General features: G+C 41.9%; 1 protein-coding gene across 2 annotated transcripts; it reads left to right on the top strand.

Moving 5' to 3' along the window:
- The first annotated feature begins 294 nt into the window (after positions 1–294).
- On the top strand, positions 295–24,803 carry DTX3 (deltex E3 ubiquitin ligase 3). 2 transcript variants are annotated; one of them, XM_026713771.2, is made up of 5 exons: positions 295–570; positions 10,699–10,773; positions 14,136–14,869; positions 20,719–20,936; positions 22,635–24,803. In XM_026713771.2, the coding sequence occupies exons 2-5, from the start codon at positions 10,761–10,763 to the stop codon at positions 22,708–22,710; spliced, it is 1,041 nt and encodes a 346-aa protein (XP_026569556.1). In that variant the 5' UTR covers positions 295–570; positions 10,699–10,760; the 3' UTR covers positions 22,711–24,803. The 2 variants fall into 2 exon arrangements, with proteins under 2 accessions (XP_026569556.1, XP_026569557.1); XM_026713772.2 differs by lacking the exons at positions 295–570; positions 10,699–10,773 and adding an exon at positions 10,797–11,030.
- The last annotated feature ends 1,109 nt before the right edge of the window (positions 24,804–25,912 follow it).

Raw genomic sequence — 25,912 nt, 5'->3', positions numbered from 1 at the left:
GAACGGGAAGGGGGCTACCTCCGGCATAGCCGCCGCTCTAGCCGAGAAGTCCCTAGACCCAGTTTGGTTTCTATCCCGCCAGCCTCTCAAATGGCAACCAAAGCAAGAACGCAGAGAGCGAGCGAGGGAGGGAGGGAACCGCGAGCGACGCGGTCGTGGCGGCCGCTGCCTCGTCTTTGCGCCAAGAGAAAGCCGAAGCCGCCGCTCCTCGCCTACAGTACCGCGCTCTCGCTCGCTCCTCCGCCATCCCGGCGCGCGGTTGCTATGGCTATGGCCGTCATGCCAGCAACAAGCGGCGCCACGTGACGCGCGCCCGGCGATGGCTGCTGCTGTCGTAGCCGCTGCTTGGCGGGGAGGGAGACCTTGAGCAGAGAGGCGGCACAGGCACGCGTTCCCGGACGCGCCATAGGTTGCCTCGTCAGCCCCGCTTTCTGAAGCCTCGGCGCCTTCGTTGCCTCGCTCGCCTACCCCCGTCCCGTCTTCCACCCCTCCCCCAACGCCCTCTTCGCACGCAGCAGCTGCAGCTTCGATGGACGGACCGTTCCTGCCACCCTTGGATGTTCCGCTATGGTGGGTGCCGAGCTGGGGAGCGCCGATTGCAAAATAGGGGGTGTCTTTACAAAAAAAACAAAAAAAAAAGTCTGGGAGCATGAGGGGTGCGGGGAGGAAATGGAGCGCGAGCAAAAGAGGGTTGGTGGGCGCCTTCCAGGGCGCCTTCAGGCTCGGTTGGCCGGGTGGCTCTCCTTTTTATTTTGGATTTTGTGTTTTTGTTTTTAAACGGTCATCATCATCATCATCATCTTTATGTGGCGCATTGATCAGAGGCCATCTGCATATTCAGGCAACCGCCACAAGCAGCTGCAGCAGTCAGTCTCTTCTTTGTGTGTTGTCAGCTGGCTTTGCAGCAGGGGTGTTGCCTAAAAGATGGTTTATGTGTTAATGGTGGGGGGCATGATAGCTTGTTTTAGTGGGGGAGGACTTTTAGGGGAAATGCTTGTACAGACACCATACACATACACACACGGGTATTTTAGGTAATGATTTACCCACAGAGTTGTCTATGGATCTACCTATCAAGCCTCCTAAAACCATGCAGGCGAGCTGGCAGGTGAGCAAAGGTTCCCCCCCTCCCTCAGGGTGGCAGAGGGTTTATTTTTGCAACATTATTGGTCAAGCAAGCAAGAACTTACGTGCCCACCTTTTATCTCCTTGGATTAAAGGATGGGAGAAGATGTTCACCCCTCTACTGCTGTGCTTCATATGAGGCTCTTGAAGGTGGTGGAGAAGTCCTAGAAAATGGGGGTTGGGATTTTGGCGGGTACCTCTGAGATATGTGGGAGAGGAGGAAAATGTAGATGTGACTGGGATCAGGAGGATGGCAAAGAATTTGACAGCCTTTCCTCCCCCCCAGAGGGCCCTTTTTCCTCAAGCCATTGTTTCTCCTCCCAAGCCCCCTCCTTCTCTCTTTGTTCCACATCTCTCCTTGTGACTCCAAGGCTATTGGGCCTAATCTTTCATTGCTGCTATTGAATAGCTCTGTAAAAATCTGGCAGTTTTGTTGGTTGTTGATGGTCTGAGCTTGGTTTTCATTTTGTAGGTGTTTCATTGCTATATCATGTAATCTTTTTAGGCATTGAATTCAGTTTAAAAGTTGCTGAAATGCTTGTAAAATGACAGCCAAGCTCAGAGACCACCAGTGTTCAACCTTGATATACATACATATATACATACATACATACATACATACATACATACACAAACACACACACACATTCATATTCTTCTCTATTGTAACTGGCAGCTTTTCTCCCCAAATTGAAAGGGGGGGTAGAAAAGATTAAAAAAAAAGAATTAACACCCACCCTAGTTGCAAATAGCCCACTTCTCAGGTGTTTTTTCTACCTCCCTACAACTATTCCATTAATTCCGACCACACACAAGTATCATGCCATGTAAAAAGCTTGCCTTCCTCCTCTCTTCCAGGGATGAGATCTGAAAGAGATTTTTCATTATTATTATAAAGGTGAGATTCCTGGAAATGTAAAGACCTGGTGTTGCCCAAGGTCACATTGGTTTTTTTTTTGTTAGGGTCCAATAGCGAGCAGAGCTTAATGATTATAAGAGTAGAAGGCAGCTCTAGCCAGGGTAAGCAAAGAGATGCATTGCTGAATTTTCCTTTTCTTCCTTGACAAAACAGATTGCATTCTCAAGCTGAGGACTTTCTCACTGACTGGGCCGTGTTTGTTAAAGCATGTCTGAAAGGCTGCCCATAATGTGTTCACAAAGGGTACTGAATTCTGGAGTTAGCACCTCACCCTCCCCTCCTTCCATTTTGATTTGAGGAAATAGTGTAGACAGGAATTAGGTTTGCGGCTGGAGTTAAGGTTGCGTTTGTGTGTAGAGGTGCATGTCTTTTGTAATTGAGCAGAAGCTATATGTTTGGTCGCTGTCAAATTCTCTTGGGGTGGAGTTGAACTGGGAAGGTGGAGGGCTTTAGAAGGAGGGTTGTTACACTGGATTCGTTGCCAAAATGCAGGTGACTGTGTAGGCTGCTTTATTTTTAAAGGATCACTCCCATCCAAATAACTGACGGCTGTGTTTTTATTTGTCTGGGTTAGTTCTACAAGTGGACACTGCATTGTTCCAGGGATAAGCAACTTTATACCCTTCAAATGTTTGACTGCAAATACCACAGACCCAGTCACCGGAGAGGAGAGGATTTGTAGCATAGGGCACCTGAATCTACAGCACTTAGGAAGAATAGTTTGATCTCTGGTGAAAGCTCTGTATAGAGAGAACTCAGCTGGCAAACCATGTTTTGTCACCCACTCTGTTGCCTGCCCCCGTACCCGCTATCCAGTAGCAACAACAAGGGAAAGGATTTTCCAGGACAAGAAAACAATGCAGTGGCTGTCCTCTCATGACAAGGTGAGGGATTCTGTCTAGGAGAATCGGGACCTTGTCTAGCTTCAAAATGGCAGACAATCCAGCTTCTTTTGAGTCAGATCTGCTATATAAATGTTTGCATTTCTTGAACAATTCGTAACATAGATTAAGTTATGTCTTTTTCTATATACAAAGTTGTTTGCACAGAACTAACTCTGGAAGTGCCCATTCTCTTGTGGCAAATGAAATGGTTTTCCATCAAGAAAGCTTTTGCTAAACTGGAAGAAATATATTTTATAGACTGACATGCAGGATATGTACAGAGTATGCACAGGCAGCCTGTTAACATGTTTGTGGGCCAGATAATTTATTTGCAGTTGTAATGTGTTTAAAATTTTGTATATTTTTAAGAGGAAGTAAATCGAACTGAAAGCAGATTTGATTTGGAGCAAGTATGACCAAATCCTCTCTATATATATCTTATAAAAAGTGTTGTTATTTAGAACCAACCAAACCTTTTTTTAAAACTATTGGCTTGTGGCTGGCTTTGTTTTGTTTATCTTATTTTTAGCTATTCTGCCATTTTAGCATCAACTTCTGTGCCACCCAAAGAGCTACATATGCTGATATCTCCAAAACTGCCTAAAGCATATTTCATTTGCATACATTTTGATGTCCCATTCAGGCCAGGTTTGAGGAACTTCATTACCACTGCATAAGAGCTGAAAAGCATTTAATATTTTCCTGTGGCTGCATACTGCAATGGCAGGACGGGAACAATCAACACCTACCTTTCAGATAAAATTTTCCCACTTCAGATTTCATTGAGGAACCCAGCAGCCTCTAGAATTATTTAAATGTCACTTATATAAACATTGGATTCTATTCCTTACCCTGTTGGGCTAATCATTAGATAGATAAGGCTGATTTTTAAGTACATTAATTTGGTGCAGTCAGAGATATGTACAAATATGCTGATTGAGAAGTACAGGAACTACATTTTGGATTCTGCTGAGTGTCTTGCATTCCAAGGCAAGTTCTTAGAAATCCTCCTGAATTTTGTGTGTGTGTGTATGTGTGTGTGTGAATGAATGCTGAAGTGTGAATCGCCTGTTGTGGAGGGCAACTATACCTAGCAGTATTATGGCTGTACATTTCTTTTGGTCTTTTATTTCCCTACTCATTTCATCTGTGTAGCTCCTTTGCAACTATTCTTAAAACTGTGATTTGTCAGGATATACTGTATGGATAAATAAATACATGCCATCTTTCAAAAGTATAAAAGATGATTCACCTGTTTGAAATGGATGGAGGAGTCAAGACTAATAGCTGAACTGATAGATGATTAATTGGTATGTTTCTCTTTGCTGCAATTTGTGAAGCTAGGCTCAGATTATGGATAAGGACATTCACAGTGCAAAGTCAAAATAGTCAATAAAGCAACCATGGTTCCAGTTGTACCCTCCACTTGCTTGATAAATGTAATACACACGACTGTAAAGAGGGATTGGGGCTTGATTATGCTGTCACAATCACCACCTTGACTTTTTGACATATGCCTGCTCTGAATGTAGAATGTAATATTTTTACTACTAGCTTTTAAAGATGTTGTTAAAACATTTTGTAATCAATCCCCATGTTGATGACCACATATACAACGCTTATCAGTGTTCAAATAATGAATCATACAGTTGCCATTACTAGGAATGCTTTTGCAGCATTTATAACAATGTAAGAAGTGATCTGCTGTCACAAACAAACTAAGGTGAGAGTATATTCTACCCCAAGGAGAATATTTGGGAAATGCCAAACTTTAGTAGCAATTGGAATAAACCATAACTATGCCAAAATGATAAGCCAGGAATACTAACATCACCATGTAAGTGCCTCAGTTACACACTTATGTCCCGTTGTATGCAAGTTCTGGCCTTTACCCAATGACATTGTTTTCTGCCCCCACAATTGTCTGTATCTGCATATATTGAGAAGGTGCCTCTGCCACCAAAGTATTTTCCAGACTTTGCTTCAGCCATATTGAGATTCATTTTAGGATGAACTCTAGTGAGAGACTAGATTGATATGTCATCTTAAGCTATGGTTTGCTGAATTATAGTCTACTAAATAAATACTAGTTGCTTAATTTGCTAAATTATAAATCATAGTTTATAAAGTATGCGGGCTATGTTTAAGCAACACAGTGACTGGGTTGTCTCATTGTTTACCTGGGTTATTCAATTAACTATTTTCTGGATTTACATAACACAGGTAGTCCTCGAATTACGACCATAATTAAGCCCAACGTTTCTGTTGTTAGGTGAGATATTTGTTAAGTGAGTTTTGCCCTATTTTACGACCTTTCTTGTCAGTTGTTAAGTGAATCACTGCAATTGATAAATTAGTAACCTAGTTGTTAAGTGAATCTGGCTTCCCCATTGACTTTGCTTGTCGGACGGTTGCAAAAGGTAACCACATGACTTTGGGACACAGCAACAGTCATAAATATGAACCAGCTGTCAAGCACTTGGATTTTGATCACATGACCATGGGGATGCTACAAAGGTTGTAACTGAAAAATGGTCATGTTGCATTTTTCAATGCCACTGTAACTTTGAACAGTCACTAATGAAACTTGTAAGTTGAGGACTAACTGTAAGCTGACCCACAAAAACTTACCAAAGTAAACATTAGCCAGTTTAATATGTTGTACAAAAACAGTTCTAAGTTTTTAATTGACTTGATTACATATATTATGCATACCCAACGGTCAAGACTGAGTCTTTGAATGGCTATACGCATTACGCTAAATTATATTTGGTTTTCATTTAGTGAAATGTGCATAGCCAATCAAAGACTCGGGCTCTTATTTACCTTAGGCTGCCATTCCATTTAGCTGGCAGCAGCTCTATATAGTAGACTATATATCATATACCAATATATCTGATGCCCTTCAGAATTTCTGGAGTTTCTGAATGCCAACACACCTGGAGGGTTAACAGAATAACAGATTTGGAAGGGACCTTGGAGGTCTTCTTGTCCAACCCCCTGTTCAGGCAGAAACCCTATACCATTTTGAACAAATGGCTGTCCAATCTCTACTTAATAACTTCCAGTGTTGGAGCATCCACAACTTCTGGAGGCAAGTTCCAGGTCAAGGAATATAGCTACACACTCATGGTACTCTATAACTTTCAAGATCAGCCCCATGATAGTTCTGTGACAAATAGGTTTTTCTTAGTCCAAACCAGCAACCAACTGGGCTATTAATGCCCAGTTTCTGTTCGTAGAACTCTTCAGCACCTTCCTGCTGCTCTTACGCACTAAGGCCATCTGCTGGTCAAACATCCATGTGAAATCCATCTGTCACAGTATAATGTCCTAAGGCATACAAAGTGAAGGTAATGCTGGAGGTGCTTTGGAATGGTGGAAAGGTGATCTTAGAAAGAGAGCCTTCCACCCTCTGCACTGAAATTAATTTCCCTCATCCTGGATTGGGCTGGACTGCTGAATAACATCTTTGAAACACAACTATCTCTGGGCGATAAAACAGTTATTCTCAGCACTTAAATAACACCTAACACTTCACTTCAGGTGAAGGCAACATAAGCAGTACCGTTTAAGATAATTTCACTCATAGATAATAGGCCGCCAAAAATATTTCACAAGGTCTTTATTCTTCATTATGTTTATGGTATAAGGTAAACAGGGAACAGTTACTTTTTATGGTCTCTCTTCTCCCCCCATTACCTTTTGGCCTAAATTCTTGTCTAGTAATTAGAGTCTTTTAATTATTTATGACCAGCTTTCCCCAAATCGGGTGCTTTCCAACTATATATTGGCTTTCAACTTCTCCCCCTCCGGGCTACCTTGGCATGCTGATGGGGAGCTGACTGGCCTTTATAATAATACACATCAGAAGTGTGCCAAATTAAAGAAGCTGGACTTAATCACTATAGAAATCAGTAAGCTAAGGGCCTATTTGTCAGGGTTTAGTATCACATGGGTTTTGACAACAGTCAAGACACTCCTAAACTTATACTGAGTACAGTGTTTCACATTAACATAAAAGGACCAAAGGCATCCAGAGGGCCTTTATTGCCGAGGGATGCAATTTCACCACATAGGTTGCTTTGTTGTGGAGCGATCACTCTTCTTCCATCTTGCCTCCTGCAATCCAAACTTCATTCGACTTGGAGATGCCCTAATCCGGTTTCTAAAATAAATTCTGAGAAGTTGACTTTCCTAGATAGTGATATTGATAAGGCAGCCACAGAAGGGCTTTGAGACTATTAGGGCCAACAGCAAGTACCCGCTGAAGGAATGAAGAGAAATCCTAGGAAGGATGTCATCAGATGAAATTGTTTTTCTGAGACTATATAGCAGAGGTATCAAACTCATGTCACGGTGGCATCATGTTATGTATCGGACTTTTTTTCCCTTCGCTAAACTGGGCATGGGCGTGGCCAGCACATGACGCATCCGGCCCACAGACCAGGAGTTTGACAGCCCTGCTATATAGTAACATGGCTGTTTTCCCTGACTGCTTCCCACTATCAATGTACCTAATGAAGGAGATGGGTTTGCCTTAACACATGCAAGCAACTTGTTGTGATGACCCGAGGCGTGGCACAAAGGCAACACAGTCACATAAATAAGAAAAGTCCCTATAATACCTCCAACTTTGCCCCCAATGTCCAGTTACTGGAGAAAAAAACTCTCCCAAGAACAGTCTTTAAGTGGAAGAAATTCAGTATGAAAATAAAGTACATATAAACTGTAAATAAAAATCCACACAAACCACACTGCAGCAATTAACTGGACAGGGCTGGATAAGGAATTGCAAACTTCAAAGACCAACAAAACAGTTGGATGATGCCAGGAACCCAGATAAGCCTTGACAATAAAAGATAACTCACAATTTGCTTCCAACAACTTGCTGAGCGCAAACTCCCTTTTTAAATACTGTGTTCCCAGCTGCAGCTAATGAAGGGAATTAGGCCCCTTTCCTCCCCCTTAAGCCATGCAACTCATGTTGCTCCCTTCTCTGTTCCTCCCTGTGTGCCCTAGGATGGGGTGGGCCTAGATCTTCCTCTGAATTCCCTCTGCCTTGCTCTACCTCTCCTCTGCTCTGCCCAGCTGGACTGTGCCCTTTCCCAGTTTCTTCCACAGCCAATGGAGCCACACTCCCTGTCAGCTGCTCAGCCTCCCCCTCAGAATCAGATTCCAACAAGGGCATGACACTTGTGGAGGATTCTATAGGATCTGTAGAAGTCACATCTATGCAGGCCCTTTTTGTGTTGTGCTTTTCTTTCCATACTGCTCTGCTCCTCATCAGAGCAGAAAAAGGATTTGTACAGAGACATTCTGTTTGCATTATAGGTTTCAATTTGCAAATTAAAATCATAAGAGCAGTGAACAGTTTGGCAGTTTCTTCTCATAATGGCGAATTACAGCTGGCATATTGAGACAACATTGCCTCTGATGCTACATATAAAGTACATTTACAGTCATTATGATTGGTAACCACTGATTAAATTAATTCTTCATGAATTTACCCAAAAAACCAAGTGGACGACTAAAATTTCCAAAAGGCTGGAGTTTGAGATCCTGATGTGACGCCCAAGACTAATCTCAAATCCCACTAGCCTCCCTGCTTTAGCCTTTAACGGATTATTTCCATTGGACAGGAAGTTCATTCTGGAAATCAAAGCATCAGTATGCTTTCTTTATAAGAATACTCTGGGACCTATAGGCATTTTAAAAGTTAAAATGATGGAAATCTGCTGTCCAGTGCTTTCTTGGAAGGGTGCCCACATGCTAAGGAAGAAAAAGGAGAGAGGGAGAGAAGTACACTACATCAGGATCACCAGGGAACATCCCTGAAGGCTGCGGGGGTAGCAAGGAGCCAACTGTCAAGTTTGCAGCCTAAAAAAATAGGTGTTTTGTGACTGGTTGCACCCACTATAGTAACTATTTCTGGAACAACTCAACCCTTGATGAGAACATGATGCTATGTGAGTGGCCACAAGATGCTCTTTAACATTCAGGATTTGGATTGGAAACCTCTGTTTCCTCTGAAGGACTTCGCTTTAACTCTCCCCAATTTTGCCCCTTCTGAATCATTAGCTGCCTGGCTTTTAATTTCATGTGAGAGGGAGCAAAGTGATTCCCATCACACCATTTGCACAATTATGTTTGGCAAATTTTAGCAATATGCCTTCCCTTTTTTTTTTCCAGGCCTTAAAAAAGAATTTACAATCCTTTCTCATAAAAGAACTGGCTGCTTTCCCCCCCAAATTCACAGTCTCAATTTAGAAATCTGGCAACGAAAACTGTATACAGTATGGTATTGTTTTCACCATTTTATTTTCAGTTGCTTTCCTAATGAAAACAAGGAATTTACCCTGTTCATAGTCATTACACTCATTTAAACTTTTGTTCCATTTGTCTACCTTAACGCTTAAGATTTTTTGGGCCAGTCAGGACTAGCTTTTACTCCAGCAGCATCCAGCTATGTATAATTAGTTTATTATCCCAGGAAGCATTGCTTTACCTTTGCACTGTAAATTTCCTACACTGAATTCTGCGTGCCACTCTCCAATTTAAATAGATTGTGTGGAGGTCCTTGTTGTTTCTTTGCAATATACCAGTCATACAATATCCAAATAATTTGGCATCATGAACACATTTGGTAACTTCTACTTAATTCCCAAATTAAAAAAAACAATTTCTGTGGTAAATTCCTTCATAAAAATGCCCACTTATTGCAAAGAGGAGTCATGGGTACATGAAAGTTAGCATATGCTATTAGATCACCCACTTGGTTTTAATTTAGCATGGTGTGGTGTGAACTCAACCGTGATCTAGAAATCATGGTTTATGGTTTAATGCAATGAGTAAGCCTAACTATGGCTTATCCAAGAAATCATAATTATGTCTGAAACTGTGACTGGCCATTATGAACTCCAACACATTCACTTGGAGTCAGTGACCCGTGACCTCTTGACTTCGTCCTGCTTCATTGAAAAGCCTTGCCTTCGGTTGCACAGAATGAAAACAGATGTGGAAGAGATGGCCAAGAGTACTTGGCTCCACTCTGAGGTACTCATTGTAATGCTAGTTATTAGCTCCATAGCTTCTTGGAGGATCTTGAAGAGAAGTATAATAAAAGTGCTTGGGATTTAAGTCCATATTCCTCCACAGATCCAGCCAGCCCAAGGGGTCAATGAAGCCATCTATTTAGCATGCCCGGTTCAATACTAGGTTTTTACCAGGGTGCATAAAGCGCACCAACGTGCCTACGGTCCCTGTCCTATTGTTTCCGTTTATTTTTCTTATATGTATCCATTTCATGTATTCATAACTATGTTTACTTATACCTGTTACCTTATAATCGCAAATGACAAATGAAATACTGAGTGGAAACATGGAAACAGGAAAAGGGTTTTTTTTTCCCCCCCGTAGGGCAATGACTAGTCTCTTCGCTCGCACCCAGGATAAGTGCCAACGGGAGGCAATATTTGCCACTCAGGCTTGAGCCGTGGGGGTCGGTCCTTGGTGCTCTGTGAGCGTGGTGGTTTGCTTACAGACGTTTCATTTACCCAACTAGGATACTCCAAGGGCTCCCACAACGCGGGAGGAAAAAGTCGAAAACAGGCATATTTGGGCAAAGGATCGCACCCAGGTTCCCACATCAGAGCTCCTCCGCGCCAACTATAAATATGCGCACGCCCCCTTCCTCCCTCCCCCCCACTCCGCCTCCTCTGCACAGCCTCGATTTAACCCGCCTCCTCTCTTCTCTTCTCCCTTTTGCAGTTTCTGATTCGCAGCTCAGCTGAACTCCCACATCCGGCCGGTCTTCGATCCCAGCCTCTCTCATGGGCTCCCCAGGTACGGTATTGCGGTGGCGTCGCGCCCTCTCGAAAGGTGACGTGCGGCGGGGTTGGGCGCCTCTTTTGTCGCCTGAGCGGAGGGCGCTCCGCCCGCTGCTGCTCCTCCTTGAGAAGGGTTTGCGCTCCAACAGCAGCGGGCCTCCTTGCCACATATCCCCGGAGCGTTTACGCCTCGAGACTGGAGGAGGAAGCCGGTCCCTTTTCTTGCACTGCTGGGTACCGTCGCTCGTCTTTAGAAGGTCCCGCTTATCCTAGGTAGGAATTTAAGGCGACGACGAGCAAGATTACCGGCTCCCCCTCCAGCATCTGCTTTTGTGGCGTTGCATCAGGTCTTTTCCCTTTATAGGGGACAGCTGGCGTTTCCATAGACCCTAAACACCCCTCCCCTCCCCGCATAGCTGGCCCTGACGAGGCGATTGTTTTCCATACCCGGTTGCACAAGGCTTGGGATGATGGGTGGGGGCGGGGCGGTGTTTTAATTCCCACATTTTGCAACTACCAGAGTATTTTGGGAGCAAAATTAATTTCCGTTTGCGTCTTTTAAAAGGTTGCTTTTTAATAACTATTTCTAGGAGGAGCTTTTGAGGTGACCGTCTGAGAGCTGTAGGCAATGAAATTTCATTTGAATGTATGCCGATTAGTGTACGTTTAAAGTGACCATAAAGTTATTCTAAGTCACTGTTGGAATGGAAATTCCCAAGGTACAGAAAATTCAAGGAAAGGGAGGAGGAGCCTGTGTAACTAGTAATTAACATAGTATTTTAATGAAAATTTAAAATCTCCCCTTGAGTAATGTTTCAGGTAAATTAGTGCCATCATGCAAAAATGTCTGCTGCAAATGGTAACCTTTGACATTCTCCATGGTTTTATGGTAGTTTTCTAAGGTTGTAATAAAACCCTTACATGTATAGCTGCTAGAGTATAGCTTAGTGTCTTGTTGAGAGCAAAAAAAAAAAACATGTTGAAGCTGATAAGTGATCTGCTCAGGTTAGTGCTGTATTTTATTTCCCCAGCCAGATATCTCTAGGGAAATGTAGGAGCAAGACAGAATGCTTTCCAATCTGCACTTCATAGCAATAGCTGTTTGGAAAAACTTGCAGAACGAATGCCCAGCTATGAAAACTCAGTGCCATCAATAGGGTGAATTTTCATGAATCTGTTTAGGCAAGGGCTGGCAACCCCCGAGGGTCAGGGTTACTTAGCATTCGAATGGGGAACCAACTGGAAATCTCAAAGCTGTATGCTGTTTATGTATAGTGGAGGTGAATTCCAGCATTACCTATGTGCCATAAAAAGACATGTTTTGCTATTCGCTGCTTCAGCTGTTTTAAGTCATTTGTAGATAAGAATCCCTGGATAGTGAGACAGGAAGCATATAAATTTAATAAATAATAAGAAATAAATACCAATACATATGCTTGAAAAGTAAATGCTTAGTCTAAAGGATCAGCTTTAAAAAAAAGGCTCCCTTAACAGAAGCTTAGTAGCTATTGTATAAGGCTCACTGAACTCTTTGGAACTTGTCTCCAAAAAGCTAACATTTGGGATTTTACTAAGCCCACTGATTATGTTGCATCTACTGTATCTCTTTTACTCAGCCCAATTAGGCTTTCATCTATTAATCTCCCCAAGCTCCACTCTTAGACTATACCTCCCCAGAGGCTTTTAATTCTTTTTTTCTCCCCTTTTACTCATCATGGGCTGCTAGTGGGCTCTGATTACTTGCAATGTTCTACTAAGATGTCACAAAGTCTCTTGCAAAATACTGGCTTAGGGGTAGAATTTTGTAATACAGTCTGTAGATTTCTTTTGGTCTTAGGTGATCCTCAGAGATGTTCCTTATTTCAGACTTTTTTTGGTACAGCAATGTTTACACTTCAATCATCATTTGAAAATATATATATATTTTGTCTTGAAAGATAGCTGAACTGAGAGATGGACTGATTTTCTGATGTAAGCTGAGATTTAAACTGAAAACATTCATAGATATCCCACTGATTGCTTACCAGTGCAGGAATTTATGGCAGTCCAGGGAAAATGCAAGAGCTTTATGTTAACCCACCATCTTGTAAGAGAAAGTAGCTCAGTAGCACCTATGCTTTGTATTCAAAAATAAAATAAAATTCCGGGTTTGGATTTTGGAAATCCGACTAAATATATACAAGATAGAGAGATTTTTGTCCAAGATATTGGAAAGCAATTTGTTATTGACCACTGAACTAGCTAAACTAGGATTGACCAGGTATAAATTAGATTTCTGGTTAATTGTTAATTATCCTTTGTCTTCATATACAAAGGAGTGTGTAAGGTGATGAAAGAGGAAATAATCCATATTATGCAAGAATAGATTGGTCTGTCAGCTAAGCCCATTCAGATGTTCACAACTAGTGTCTCAGTCTTGTAGGAAACTTGCCCTCTGGATGTTGCTGAACTGCAGATTTTAACAAACTGGTTCTACAGAGCCAATAACAAAGGGACACTAGGAATGATAGTTTAGCAATATCCAGACTCCCACATGTTTACCAGCCATGCAGTAGAAGTCTGCACTCAGGAATTTTAATGCTTGGGCCAAAGAAGATAAAGTGACATTCACATAATTAGCAATTGTGTTAATACAGTTTTTCTCCCTCCCTCCAATGTGAGAAGCAGGTATGGTAATTCTGATTCTGCTCACATATACCCAATCCGCTGGTTTATTTTTAAAAAGCCATTCTTGCAGTTGATAATGGGCTATTTGTTAGTCTACTTAGACATTCAGAGAGAGCTGAAACAAATGGATTATTCTTTTTGGTTCTATTTCACCCACATTAATAATAAAATGTAATCATAATCAGTCTTGGCCAAATTAGGATCTTCAAATGGGTAGGATTAGAGCGCCACCATTTTAACCAGGAGGGGGAAAATGAAAGACCTAGACCAACTTAATCCAAAATGTATAGTTTGGGGATCAGTACTTTCCTGGTTGGTCAGAGCCATTTTTCCTCTCTTCTCTCTCTTAGATTTGTGGTTTCTTCAAGTGTTTTAGGAGTTTGACAGAGGGCATATATGAACACTTGATTATGTAGGATGGATATACTGAATCTAAACAGTCTGAATTCAAAATGCTTCAAGATTTGATAATGGGAGTTGCGATGCTCAACAAAAGCAAAAATATTTTCCCCCCAAAACAATGAAACTATCCAATTTCTTGACTCTTCTAGCCAATAGAGATAAAGTAACCCAACAAGGGATTCTGTCTGGATGTATCCATTTGTACGTTTGCCTGGAACCACTTCAGTAACTGTGATTATTTCTCTCTTTCTCTCTCTCCCTCCCTCCCTCCTTCTCCCTCTCTTCCTCTCTCTCTCTCTGTCTTTTCAGTATCATTTGTTTTATCCAGGATGGCCGCTTGTGGAGGCACCACTAAAAATAGGCTCACGGTAAATAAGCACGTCTGGGACTTCCTGACCAAGGAAAGTCCTGCCAAACTGGTCAAGTTGAAAGAGGATAATAAAGTCAGTGTCTTGATTGATGGTGAGACGTCCGAGATCTATGTGCTACAGATTACCATGCCTGCCCATGGACCAAGCAATGGCCTTTACCTGGCTCGTAAGGCTCTGAAAGCACTGCTCAAGGAAACGGAGAAGGAATTGAAGAAGGCTCAGCGTCAGAGTGAGCTGATGGGCTGTATGGCCTTGATGGAGAAGAGCCGGGAACACGGAGCTGTAGAGCTCCACCGCCGAGGAGCTGCCTTGATATCCCGAGGACAGCAGACCTCCGGGCCAAGAGTAGTAAGTGGCAGTGGAGGGATGGCCAGCTGCTCAAGGGGAGGGGAGGAGGAACAGGACAGCCAGTGCCCCATTTGTTTGGGGGAGATCCAGAACATTAAGACTTTGGAGAAATGCAAGCACTCCTTCTGTGAGGACTGCATCACCCGGGCCTTACAGGTCAAGAAAGCCTGCCCAATGTGTGGCCGTTTCTATGGGCAGCTGGTAGGGAACCAGCCAGAGAATGGACGCATGCTAGTCTCCAAGGACTCAAGTCTTCTGCTTCCTGGTTACGAGAAATATGGCACCATCATAATCCAGTATGTCTTCCCCCCTGGCATACAAGGAGTAAGTTGGGTTTCTCTTTTCTTCTTTCTGTTGTTTGGTAATGGTCTTCACAGGGTCATTTTCCCTGTTCTGGAAACTTCCAGCTGTGCTTAGACTACATCTCCCAGAACCCTCAGCTTCCATGCAGGACTAGTTAGGCCAAAGTCAGAAGCAGGAATCCTTTCTCACTCTTAAGGACTATGTTCCTTCTTAGGGAATTTGTTTGAGGACACGTTGGAACTAAAGTGAGCAATAGTTGAGACTACAGCAAAAAATCAGTTAGGACTTGTCCTCTTTTTCTCTATGACACCCTCTTCTTTCTAAACATCAGGCTGGACCTCTAACTTGAGGCTGTTATTTTTTTCCCCCTGAAGAGTTTTCAGATGAGGTCAAAGGCTGCATATTCTCCAGGCATTGGACTGAATGGGTTGGCACCAAACTGGAGAAAGCAAACGATAGGGAGAGAATTGAGAAAAGAGCAAGATGGCCCTAGTCACAAATGGCTGGAAAATTCTGTCAAAAATGGAGTTGAACATAACAGCATCCCCTATACCAGAATGACACCAGGTTTTGTATGGCAATGCATGGGTTGTGTGCCAGCAGTGGGCATGGCCATAGTGCATTGGGAACACAGAAATATTTGTTTTTAAGAGAGCATTAAATCTCTCCGAGGCATAGGGGCATCCATTTTAACCACTCAATTCCATTTCATGTAAACAAAAAAGGTTGAACTATCTCATCTTCTCTGGCCTAATTCTTGGGACCCCCAAAGAAAGCTGGCAGGCCATCTGTAGTATCAGGTCTGTTTATTTAAATTCCTGCTCTACATAGAAATTTATTATGACTTATAGGCTGCAGGAGAGAACAAACGGTGTCAGGACAAGTTTCCATCACTGTGGTGTCCTCAAGTACAGTGATTTTATTTCTACACCAAAAATAGTAAATGGTGAATGTCTACTGAGGGTTTTTTTTAAAAAAAATAATGAATTCAGGAATGGGATTGGATTGAATCTTAGAGTAGGATATTTTGTTAGGCACATAAATTAACATTGCCACCTTCTTTAGTGAACAAATCTTCATGACTTCAAAATTGGACCTTATCCAACAAAATGGTATTTATTGTTGACAAATGCAAGGCTCTGCCATGAGGTAGGAAAAAAAAAAGATGCCCAGATAGAAGATAGACAGTTCTTGACTTGGGAGTGGTGCTTGTGAGAAGGTTCTGGGAATCTTGCTGCATCACAAATCAAGCATGACCCACCAATGTGTTGCAGCTACCAAAAGGGTCACTGCAATCTTGGGTCACAACAAAAGAAATAAAATGTGATAACAGGGAGTGATAGTTGTGCTCTGTCTTGCACTGAACAGACCGTATCTGAAATTCGGTGTCCAGTTTTGGTCATCCTAATATGTGAAGTACACAGAAAGAATAGCACAGGTGGTGAGTGGTTTGAAGGCTAAAGAATGGTTAAAGAAACTTAGTAAGAAGATAAAGATAAAGGGAGACTTGATAACAATCTTTTCACTACATTGGATGTCTTCAATCTTGACAGCTTTAAGACTTGTGGATTTCAACTCCCAGAATTCCTCCTCCAGTCAAGTTAGCTCAGGAATTCTGGGAGTTGAAGTTCACAAGTCTTAAACTTGCCAAGTTTGAAGACCCTTGCAATACATGAACATCAGACCAGAGGATATGGATTTATTTTCCAGAGCATCTGAGGGTAAGAAACCAGTGGGTGGAAGTTTTATAGTGAGACATCTAAACTTGAAATAAGTTGGAATTTCCTGACTCCAACTATTATTATCAAATTACTATTATCAAATGTTAAACAGTTGGACAGCCTAGCTCCCACTGTCATGATTGCTCCATCTTTGGAGATTTTCCAACAAAGGTTGGAAAACCCATTTAACTGGCTTGATCTGTGGATTTTTGCCTCGGGAAGAATAGGACAAGAAGCCTTTAAGGTTCCTTTCAACCATAGGCTTCAGTGATGATTGCGCTACCTTTTTGGCATCCTATTGAGAGGAAGCAGATTAAATGGATTGGCATTTTGTTCTGAGTAGACATGTAAAGAGAGGTGGCCAATTGGCCATGCTGGCTGAGGAGTTGTAAGAATTGTATTGTAATCTCAAGACTCTGAGAGGCAGCAGGTTGGATAAGATTATATTAAAACTTGATAGGATTCAAGAGTAGGTCTTTAAGCCATCCTTTCATGTCTTCCCGAAGACTAAATCTGTAGGTATTAATTGTAGAAAGGGATGTAACTGATTAAAATACAATAGAGGGGATTCATGACTGGTGTTTTTTTTCCAACAATATACAGTATATGGAAGTGCTTTTTTCTGCATCTCCCCCCCCCCAATTTCCTAGTTTAGCCTACAGAGGTGGGATTTCTATCTCAGAATTAATCAGATCCGAGCTTGTTTAGGGTTGGTTTTTTTAAGACTAGCCAAGGAAGGTTGCTGTCAGACCTCAGTGAAGTCACTTCAAAGAATCCATGAAGGTTTGTAATAATTGGCAGAAAAACCTTAGTTTTATTTTTAATCATATATTTATACCCTGCCTTCATTATTTTACAAATAAGGCAGAGAACATAGCCAACATACCTTCCTCCTATTTTTCCTGCAATAAAACCCTGTGAGGTGGTTGGGCTGAGAGAGAGAATGGTTGGCCCAAGGTCACCCAACTGGCTTTCATAGCTAAAATGAGACTAGAACTCATCATCTCCCAGTTTGTAGCCTAGTGCCTTAACCGTTGGACTAAACTGGCTAGTCTAATGTCATAGCTTCCTGGCCTGTGTCATATGCACAATCTGGTTCCTTTAAAAATGGCAAAATTTAACATGCCATACGTTAGGTTAACCAAACAGATGACAATTATTAACACTGATGTTTAGTTGATACAACCTTAATTTTTAAAAAGGTAGAATTCTTTAATTCTGGTTTTGCTGACTTTTTGGACCTCTCCAGAAAAACGCTGCATATCTGAGGGCGAAGGAAGCATTATGTTATGGGGAGAAATATTTCCTTATTTGTGAATTGGTTTGCTCTTATTGAAGGAGAGCAGGATCAGCAGACAGTAAATGGAGAAAGCAGTTACTTATCAGGAAATAAAAGGTGCCATTTTGTGATGTTTGCCTGATGCTTTTTAGAGTCTTCTGTAAGTAAAAGGAGACAAATTGAAAACCAGAGGCCGGAAATTTATGGTTGGCAGGTGGGGGAAACTCTCCTATGTGCAAATAAAAAAAGATGTGTGAAAGCTTTTTATGAAAACTGGCGGGGCATAGTGATGTCTGTGTCAGATTAGGACTGAAAAAACTCAGACTGAGCACTCCCTAGGTGATTCTGGGACAGTCATATCCTCTTCACAAAGCTGGGAGTTGCGAGAACAAAATGGCCGGGTGGGAGAAGGGGAAAAGCACAGCAGGATTGCCACCTTCAGCTCTGGGAAGAAAAGGTGTGACATCCAGGTAAGAAATAAATGTGCCAGGAACTAAAGATGCTCAGTGGCCTACATTCCATAGTGCCAACTGTTTTTCAAAATTCCTGAAACCGCAGAAGGATTTGTTAGGTAGTGCAATTCAAGCCTGAAGCTACTTGAGCCTTCAAAATCAGTTGCAAGGATCCCTGAAATCTTTCTTCTCTAGAGTTTAAAAAAGTTGTGCAAATGGCCTAGATTCAAACGATTCACCTGCAGAAGAAATATCTCCATAATATTCTTGCTGTCAAACGTCATGGGATTCCGCAGGAGGATAAGGACATCTTTACAGCGTCAATATTTTAGTTTTAAAAGGGTAGTGTCTATATTTAGGACATATGCTCCACAAAAAAGTAATATTCAAGAATACGCAGGGGCATTCGGGGAGACATGACCAAATTTAGTTATTGCCTTGGATGAAACTATGAAAATGATAACTCAGGACATAATTCATTCGCTGAGCTTTTTTTTTTCTTGCTGAGCTGATTGGGTAAATTACTCAGAATAAGTACTTTATTTTTCTTGCTCTTGGTAGGTAAGTGCAGGTCACATGTACATTCTGTAATTAGGTTCAGTGACATAAGGAAATCAGAACGAACACAGCCAGAGAGAAAATGACAAGTGTCTCACAAGCGAGACCCAGTTTTTGAATACTAGTTGGTCATGCCCCTACTTTCTTGATAGCAGGACAGACATAACTTGCCATCTCCTGGATGTTTTTCAACTTCCCAATCTAGACAGTAGCCCTACCAGTCGCCAATACCCAAATTGCTATTTTTCAGGTTGGCCAAGGTCACCGGAGATGTTCCTTCTTACTATGAAAAGAAATTCTAAATCTTCTTTGATATTCTTTGAATTCAAGATGAATTCAACTTTGAATTCAAGTTATTAGAAGATTACCCAGGGTGTTTAGACCTATTGTTCTTGAATCAGAGTATTTCCCCATTCTTTTGACAAAGTGGCCAGAAGGCAGACCAAAGGAGATGATCTATCAGGATGATACCTTTTGAAGAGAGAACAGCAGAATGGAAATACCCTGGGGGGAAATTTCAGAGTAGCCCTGTTCCCTATGGCCTCATTGGTATTTTAATTGTTTGCCTTTTGTAGATTGGTGAAGCTGTATATTTTTCAGTTTGATAAGAGCATAGAATGCAAAGGGGAAGGGAAAATGAGCAGGCAAGCCAAGGAGTACTGCATGGCCATTTTCTCAGGGAATAGAAAGGGAAAAGATAGTTGATATAGTCACATATTGTACAGTGTTATAGCTGCAGCCGTGGAAGAATTATCATCTATAGCAGGGGTCTTCAACCTTGGCAACTTTAAGACTTGTGAACTTCAACTCCCAGAATTCTTCAGCCAGAAAAGCTGCTGAGGCATTCTGTGAGTTGAAGTCCAGAAGTTTTAAAAGTTGCCAAGGTTGAAGACCTCTGCTCTATAGTAAAATATCTGGGAAATTTTTTATCTAAATAGGGAAGATTTTGGATTGCCAAATGGTTAAGAAAAGCAACATTAAAACTTGGTTTGATTCTTTCTCCTGCGAGCTAAATTACAAGATTGAAATGAGTAAGGGCTAGGATCACAGATGAAGGAGGACTGGTTCTCAGAACAAGTTCCCCAACTCTCTTTTTTGTTCTTCTCTAGATTCTGGCTGGTGGCTCTTTCAAATTGAGTGAAAGCTACAGATCCCACAAATGTGCAATCTATCCATGGCTTTTAGCATAGCAGATAAATCCACCATTATTATTAGAATGGAAGATCCATATTAACATTTCTTTCAGATTAAGATCAGAAGAGTTGTTCTATATATGGCCAGAAACAAAAGAGTTAGTTTGATAGTTTAGCAGTCTTATCCAATCTTTGCATTTGCTAAACCACATATCCTCTTTATCAAGTATTTGGGGACATTAGGATGTGTAGCTCAAAATTTCTGCAATGCCAAGTTAAGTAGGACTGATCTGTTGAAAAAAAATGTATATTCATTAAAATATTAGTCATTTTTGTAAATTATACATAATTGTATTGGATTCGATTTTTTTTTCTAAAAAGAGGCAGGACCACCCCACATTTCACTCTATTAACCAAAGCTATTAAAGTGAATAACAACTTGTGTTTCTGTTCCTGCTACTCCCCTATTTGTAGACTCAGAGTTCAACCTTTTTCAATTATATGTCCACATTGACTTTGGGAGTACAATTGGAGTTGTGGGGAAAATGGCAATATGAACAAGAACTATAGTCAGCCAGGTACAAATAATAAGTTGTTGCAGGCTGACTCAGGGTTAGTCTAGGAGATTTCACCTGTACCGTGTCTTGACTTCCCAACCCATAGGTCAGTTTCTCCATCTCTTGTTTGTAGTTAAGTTTTTTCCTCAGAATTCATCCTTCTCTTGCAGGTGGAACATCCCAATCCTGGTGTCCGCTACCCAGGCACCACCCGTGTGGCTTACTTACCTGACTGCCCCGAAGGCAACAAAGTTCTGGCACTCTTCCGCAAGGCCTTTGATCAACGGCTCACCTTCACTATTGGGACCTCCATGACCACAGGGCGAGCCAACGTCATCACCTGGAATGACATCCATCACAAAACCAACTGCACTGGGGGACCCCAGCTGTAAGGGCTTGCCAACTGGCTGCTGTTAAGAAATCTAGGAATTGAAACCTCAGTGTTGCAAAGGTTGAGAAACACTGGGATGCCTGCAGTGGTGGGCTGCAATTTTTTTAACAACTGGTTCTCTGGGTAGGCGTGGCCAGTTGGTCATGTGATTGGGTAGGTGATGTCACTGCCATTTCAGGCAGTTTTTCAGGCTGTTTTTCCAGCCCAAAATGGCCTGAAAACAGCCCGAAAAACAGGCCATTTTTTCAGGCTGTTTTCAGGCCAATTTTCAGGCTGATTTTTGCCCAAAAAACTGCTGAAAATGGCCCAAAAAACAGGCAGGGGCAGGGCCATCCAGTGATCCAACTTGCCAGTTCTCCAAACCGTGCAGAATCAGAACAAGGGGTTTGGGCAAACCCGTCCAAACCTTCAGCAGCCCACCCCTGGATGCTTGTGGCTGTGAAGCGGAGGGAATTAAAATAAAGGGGGAGGTTTTGGAACAAGGGGTTGCCAAAGGGAGGGGTTAATAGTAAAGGCCACTTGGAGCTCAGTAAGGTCCTGTGAAAACCCAAACAATAGCATGAAAAGGTACCAGGCTACAAAGTCCAGAGTCAATAAAGAGCAAGAATGCTATTTGATCTCAGTAGGTTACAAATAGAAAACAACTTAGTTGTATCATTGGATATCACCAAGAACTTCATAGAATAGACGTTTATGCTAAATAATACGTTATTTTATCCTCACCAGGAGCTTTTCAGATATACAGCTCCAATGTCACGTCTTCTTGAAATGCTACAGTCAGGATTTTTTTTTTAACTTGACGTGCATATTTATGTACCTTCATTCGCACTTCAAGTTGATCATTGTGGCATATAGATTTTTTGCCTATGTATCTTCGCAGCAGCCTTTGAGATAGAAAGAGAAATTATGAACTGACCTTAGTGATTGAAAGGAAATGGGAACCTGTTCTAACCCGGCATTGTTACATTATTCTATTGTTGTTTTTTATCGTTCTGCTTTGCATTGGATCCTTTTCAATATATTTTGGGTGCCCGGTGCCGAGGAAAGTTTTGATTAGCCAACGTTGCATTATGAACTGAGCCTGGGTTTTTTGTCTTGCTTAGACCGGCTATATGATTGATGCACCAACTAAACCTTTTCTCAATCAACCTGCAGAAGTATCTGACTGTGGATATCTTTCTGTTGGGGAATAATTTTCCACATCAATTTATTTGGCAAGAAACCTATATATCCAGCAGGATCCAGAGCATAGCTATTGTTAAGAATTCTAGGAATTGGAAGTCCACACATCTCAGTGTTGCAAAGGTTGAGAAAGACTAATCTAGAAAATGTTCTAGGACAGCCTTACCTGCAATAGGATAACATCTCCTATCATAGAAGAGGAAATAGCCAGCATACACAGAAATCATCATTTCAAGGAAAATTGCTCTGGGATGTGCACTTGCTTCACACTGGTCTCTTTTGTGCCTCTTAGGTCAGTAGGGTCACAGCCTAGAGCAGATCCAGAAACCTTCACACATTTGAGGGAACGGGAGTCAGCAGAGGCTAGTTAAGTATTTTAATAAAAGGAAGTTGTCCACTGAATTTTTCCCAAAGCTTTCAGAGAAAAATTAAACCACTTTTGGGTAACTTAAAACTGCCAGAGTTTAGATCAAGGACAGTAAGTTCATAAACCTTTGTCTTCATTTCCCCCAGGTTTGGCTATCCAGATCCTACATATCTTGCTCGGGTGCAAGAGGAACTACGGGCCAAGGGTATCACCAATGACTGATCTCTGATGCCACATGCCCAGGAATGGCTTCGTGTTATTCCCAAACTCCGCTCTTGTGGAGGGAGCTCCGTCATCCGTCAGAGCCAACTATATCACATGATCTTAATCCAGAGTACAAAGCTTGAGCTTTGGGGCTGAAATTGACATTTTGTATGTAATTGATCGTTTGAGGAACTGGAGAACGAAGACGTGAGGCATGAGAGTGAAGCAAGAAAGATGATGGAATTTAGGACTCACTCAAAATAGTTGTGTTAAGTGGGCCGTCATGCTGAATGATTTGCTTTTGGAAAAAGAGAAACAAACAAAAATGGCCTGTCCCTGCACCGAGTAGCAAACATATCATAGGTACCTCTACTGAGCCTGTCTTTTCAATGTGCTAGTTTACTTCATGCAAAGGAGATTTTTTTTTTCTTCTTTTACTGAGCGATAAATATATACATGCCACCACCAAAATTTAAAATCTGAAGCTGTAAAGTCCAGAATTCGCCACCTCAATCCTTTGGCTCTTGAGGATAAAATAGGTGTGATCAAGTGGTAAGTCCAAGGGTGATTTCATTTTTTTCCCCTTTTTAAAAAAATACAAATATGAAACGAGAGTTTCATATCGATTGAAAGAGCCAAACCTTCCTTTTCTTTACAGTTTTACTTCCCCACATTTTTTTTCTTCAGAGTTTTCTCTCAACCAAATTTGTTTCCGAGTTAAGCTGTGGATTGTGAGAGCATTTGGAAATCCTAACTTCCATTACTTTGGTATTAAAACACAGCTATCTCTCTCTGAGTGCTCCTATGATATTTGCCCTTAACGGACTAGGTCCAAATGAGTGACAAATTGTCCAGGTGCTAAAAAGCAATCCATTTAGAAAAGGTGGGTGGGAAATAGAGGAAAGAGATTCTTCCAATGTATCTCTGCAAGAGGTCAAATCTAGTCCCCAGACGTGGAACCCTTTTGCACAACCCTATTGGTCCACTCTCGTTTTATGCCTCACGTAGGAGAGAGCGTTCATATTCTGAGCTTGATTCCCAAGTATGGTTGAAACCCAGAGAGCCCTGTTATCTCAATTCTTCCATAACTCCAAGCTCCTTTCTCCTTTTTTCCAAAGTGCAAGCCACTTTGAGAATGGGACTGTGAGAAATGGAATATAATTCAGCAAAGAATAGCATCCCTGGCAGTAGCAGGTGTAAGGGGAGGAGGTCAAAAGAGGCTGCTGTAGCAGCAGTACAATTAAAACCCCAACCCCTTTGAGTCTGCATATGACATCACATGTACAAAAGGGGTGGAGCTTCAATTGCACCGTTGCAACTGCCATTCTGCCTTTATTGACCACCTCCCACCGCCATAGATGCCAGGGATCGTTGCAGCCTAGAGTGTACAGTGTCTAGGGTTAATGTCAAGTGAATGGGAAATGGGACAAATAAACGGGGTGTTTTATGTGATTTGGGATGGGATCAGAGTGACTGAAGAGCCTGGGTACCGAAGCCTGAGGCAGGGCTTGGACTTTGTACACGTTCCTTACTTGGTGTTCAGATGTACACCTATCCCCAACTTTGATGACTTGTGGAGCCCAGGTGTTCCCGCCTTGCTCATGCACTCCTGTGCTACTTTTTCTTCAGGATCTGTTATCAAGGCCAACTCAGTTGAACTTTCTTGAAATGTTGGGACATATCGTCTGAAATAAACAAGAAACTTCTTGATTCTGGACAGAGAGGCCACAATTCAAGTGTTCTCCTTGGAGTGGAGGATCAGCCGCCTCATGGGGCCACCCCTTGTGTATTCCTATGCTTCTTGGTTGGCATATCGACTCTCCTGTAATTATTCCAGCCTTTTCACTTGGGACAACTTGTGTTACTGGGATTTTAGCCAGGCCTTCTCTTAAATCTCTGGTGGGTCTGTAATGCTCCTGAATCTGGCACCTACCTGTTGAGTGTTTGGGGGAGGGGGAGGGAGGGAAATGTCTCTTGGCTAACTAAGCGTGTCTCCTCTGACAGAGATGACTTCTAATACTCAGTTTGTCTCGTATTGGTGAGAGCTTCCCTTGAACGCACAGTTTGGACAACGGGGCTTTCTTTTGCTGTTTTAAAAAAGAGTAACTGAACATGTGCCACTTGTTCTCATCTTTGTGGAATGCGTGTTTGTGGTTTACATATTTCCACCTATTTATTCAAAGGATTTTACAGTTTGAAATGATGGAATGTGACCCAAAGGGCACAATAAAGAGAGAAGGAAGGTGTGGGGGAGGGAGAGTAAAAAGAAATCGTAACCCCAATTGTTAAAACTGCATTAGATAATTGTCAGAACCACCATAAGAAGGGGGTCTTGGGAAGGGCATTTTTCCCTCATGAAACCAGCCAGCAAAGATGTTCTCTCCTTTCCACTGTGGGTATATCGACTGACTTCTAACAAAAGGGTGGAAAACGGAAACCAGACAAAACACCGCCTTCTCCCACTATGCAAAAAATATCTGGCTTAGTAACCTATGAGTAGGTATGTACCGACCCATTTTAGCTGTTATGTTTTAGGGGACTGCCAGTTTGAAGCAGGAAATGTTCCCCGGTTCTCAAACAAGTTCAGAAGCCCACTTTTATTAATGTGCAGTTTATTGGTCTGATAAGATCTATCTGCTGAAGTGAAGGAAAATCTGAACTATTGAACCAGAGCAGAAATTATTACAGAAAAACATTGCCTCTTGTGTTTTGAAAAGTACTTGTTCAGAATGTCTTGGTTCTAATTTTCTTTCCTTATCCAGCATCTTACCTTGTCCAGCATCTTTTAGATCTTAAAGAAGCAGGCTGCACAGTTGTTTGCCATGTAAACTTACTGAAATCAATGGATTTTTACTCCTGAGAACAGATGCGTAATTGTAGGCCGAGTGTGCTCTGAAATTGGTACAGAATTTGAAATATTTTAGAGATGGGGTATCTAAAATCAACAAGTCTGGTATCATAGGAAAACACAGAAATGTCCATTTTTCCTGTATCTGTCTGGACGTGTAATCCGGACCACCTTCAAGAATTAGATTCTTGCCTTAAAACACCCTTTCTATCCCTTATTATTGAGGTACATTTTGATATGGTACCATGACATTGCTGGTTGATTGCTTGATCCACAGTTCCGTGTTTTGTGTAAGAATCTTCTTTGGTTTGCTATTGCTTTACAGTTACATATTTTACAAAAACTCCCAAGGGTATTTGGTCAAAAGAAGCA

This window comes from Pseudonaja textilis, chromosome 2 (assembly GCF_049901715.1).
Source record: "Pseudonaja textilis isolate UNSWEBS1 chromosome 2, rPseTex1.2, whole genome shotgun sequence".
Lineage (NCBI taxonomy): Eukaryota > Metazoa > Chordata > Lepidosauria > Squamata > Elapidae > Pseudonaja > Pseudonaja textilis.
The sequence above is the reverse complement of the archived record's forward strand: the minus strand, read 5'-3'. Positions and strand labels throughout refer to the sequence as shown.

Coding starts and splice junctions, on each gene's coding strand:
- DTX3 (XM_026713771.2), top strand. Junction 14,870..20,718: donor TCCCCCCTGGCATACAAGGA/GTAAGTTGGGTT, acceptor CTTCTCTTGCAG/GTGGAACATCCCAATCCTGG. Junction 20,937..22,634: donor TGCACTGGGGGACCCCAGCT/GTAAGGGCTTGC, acceptor CATTTCCCCCAG/GTTTGGCTATCCAGATCCTA.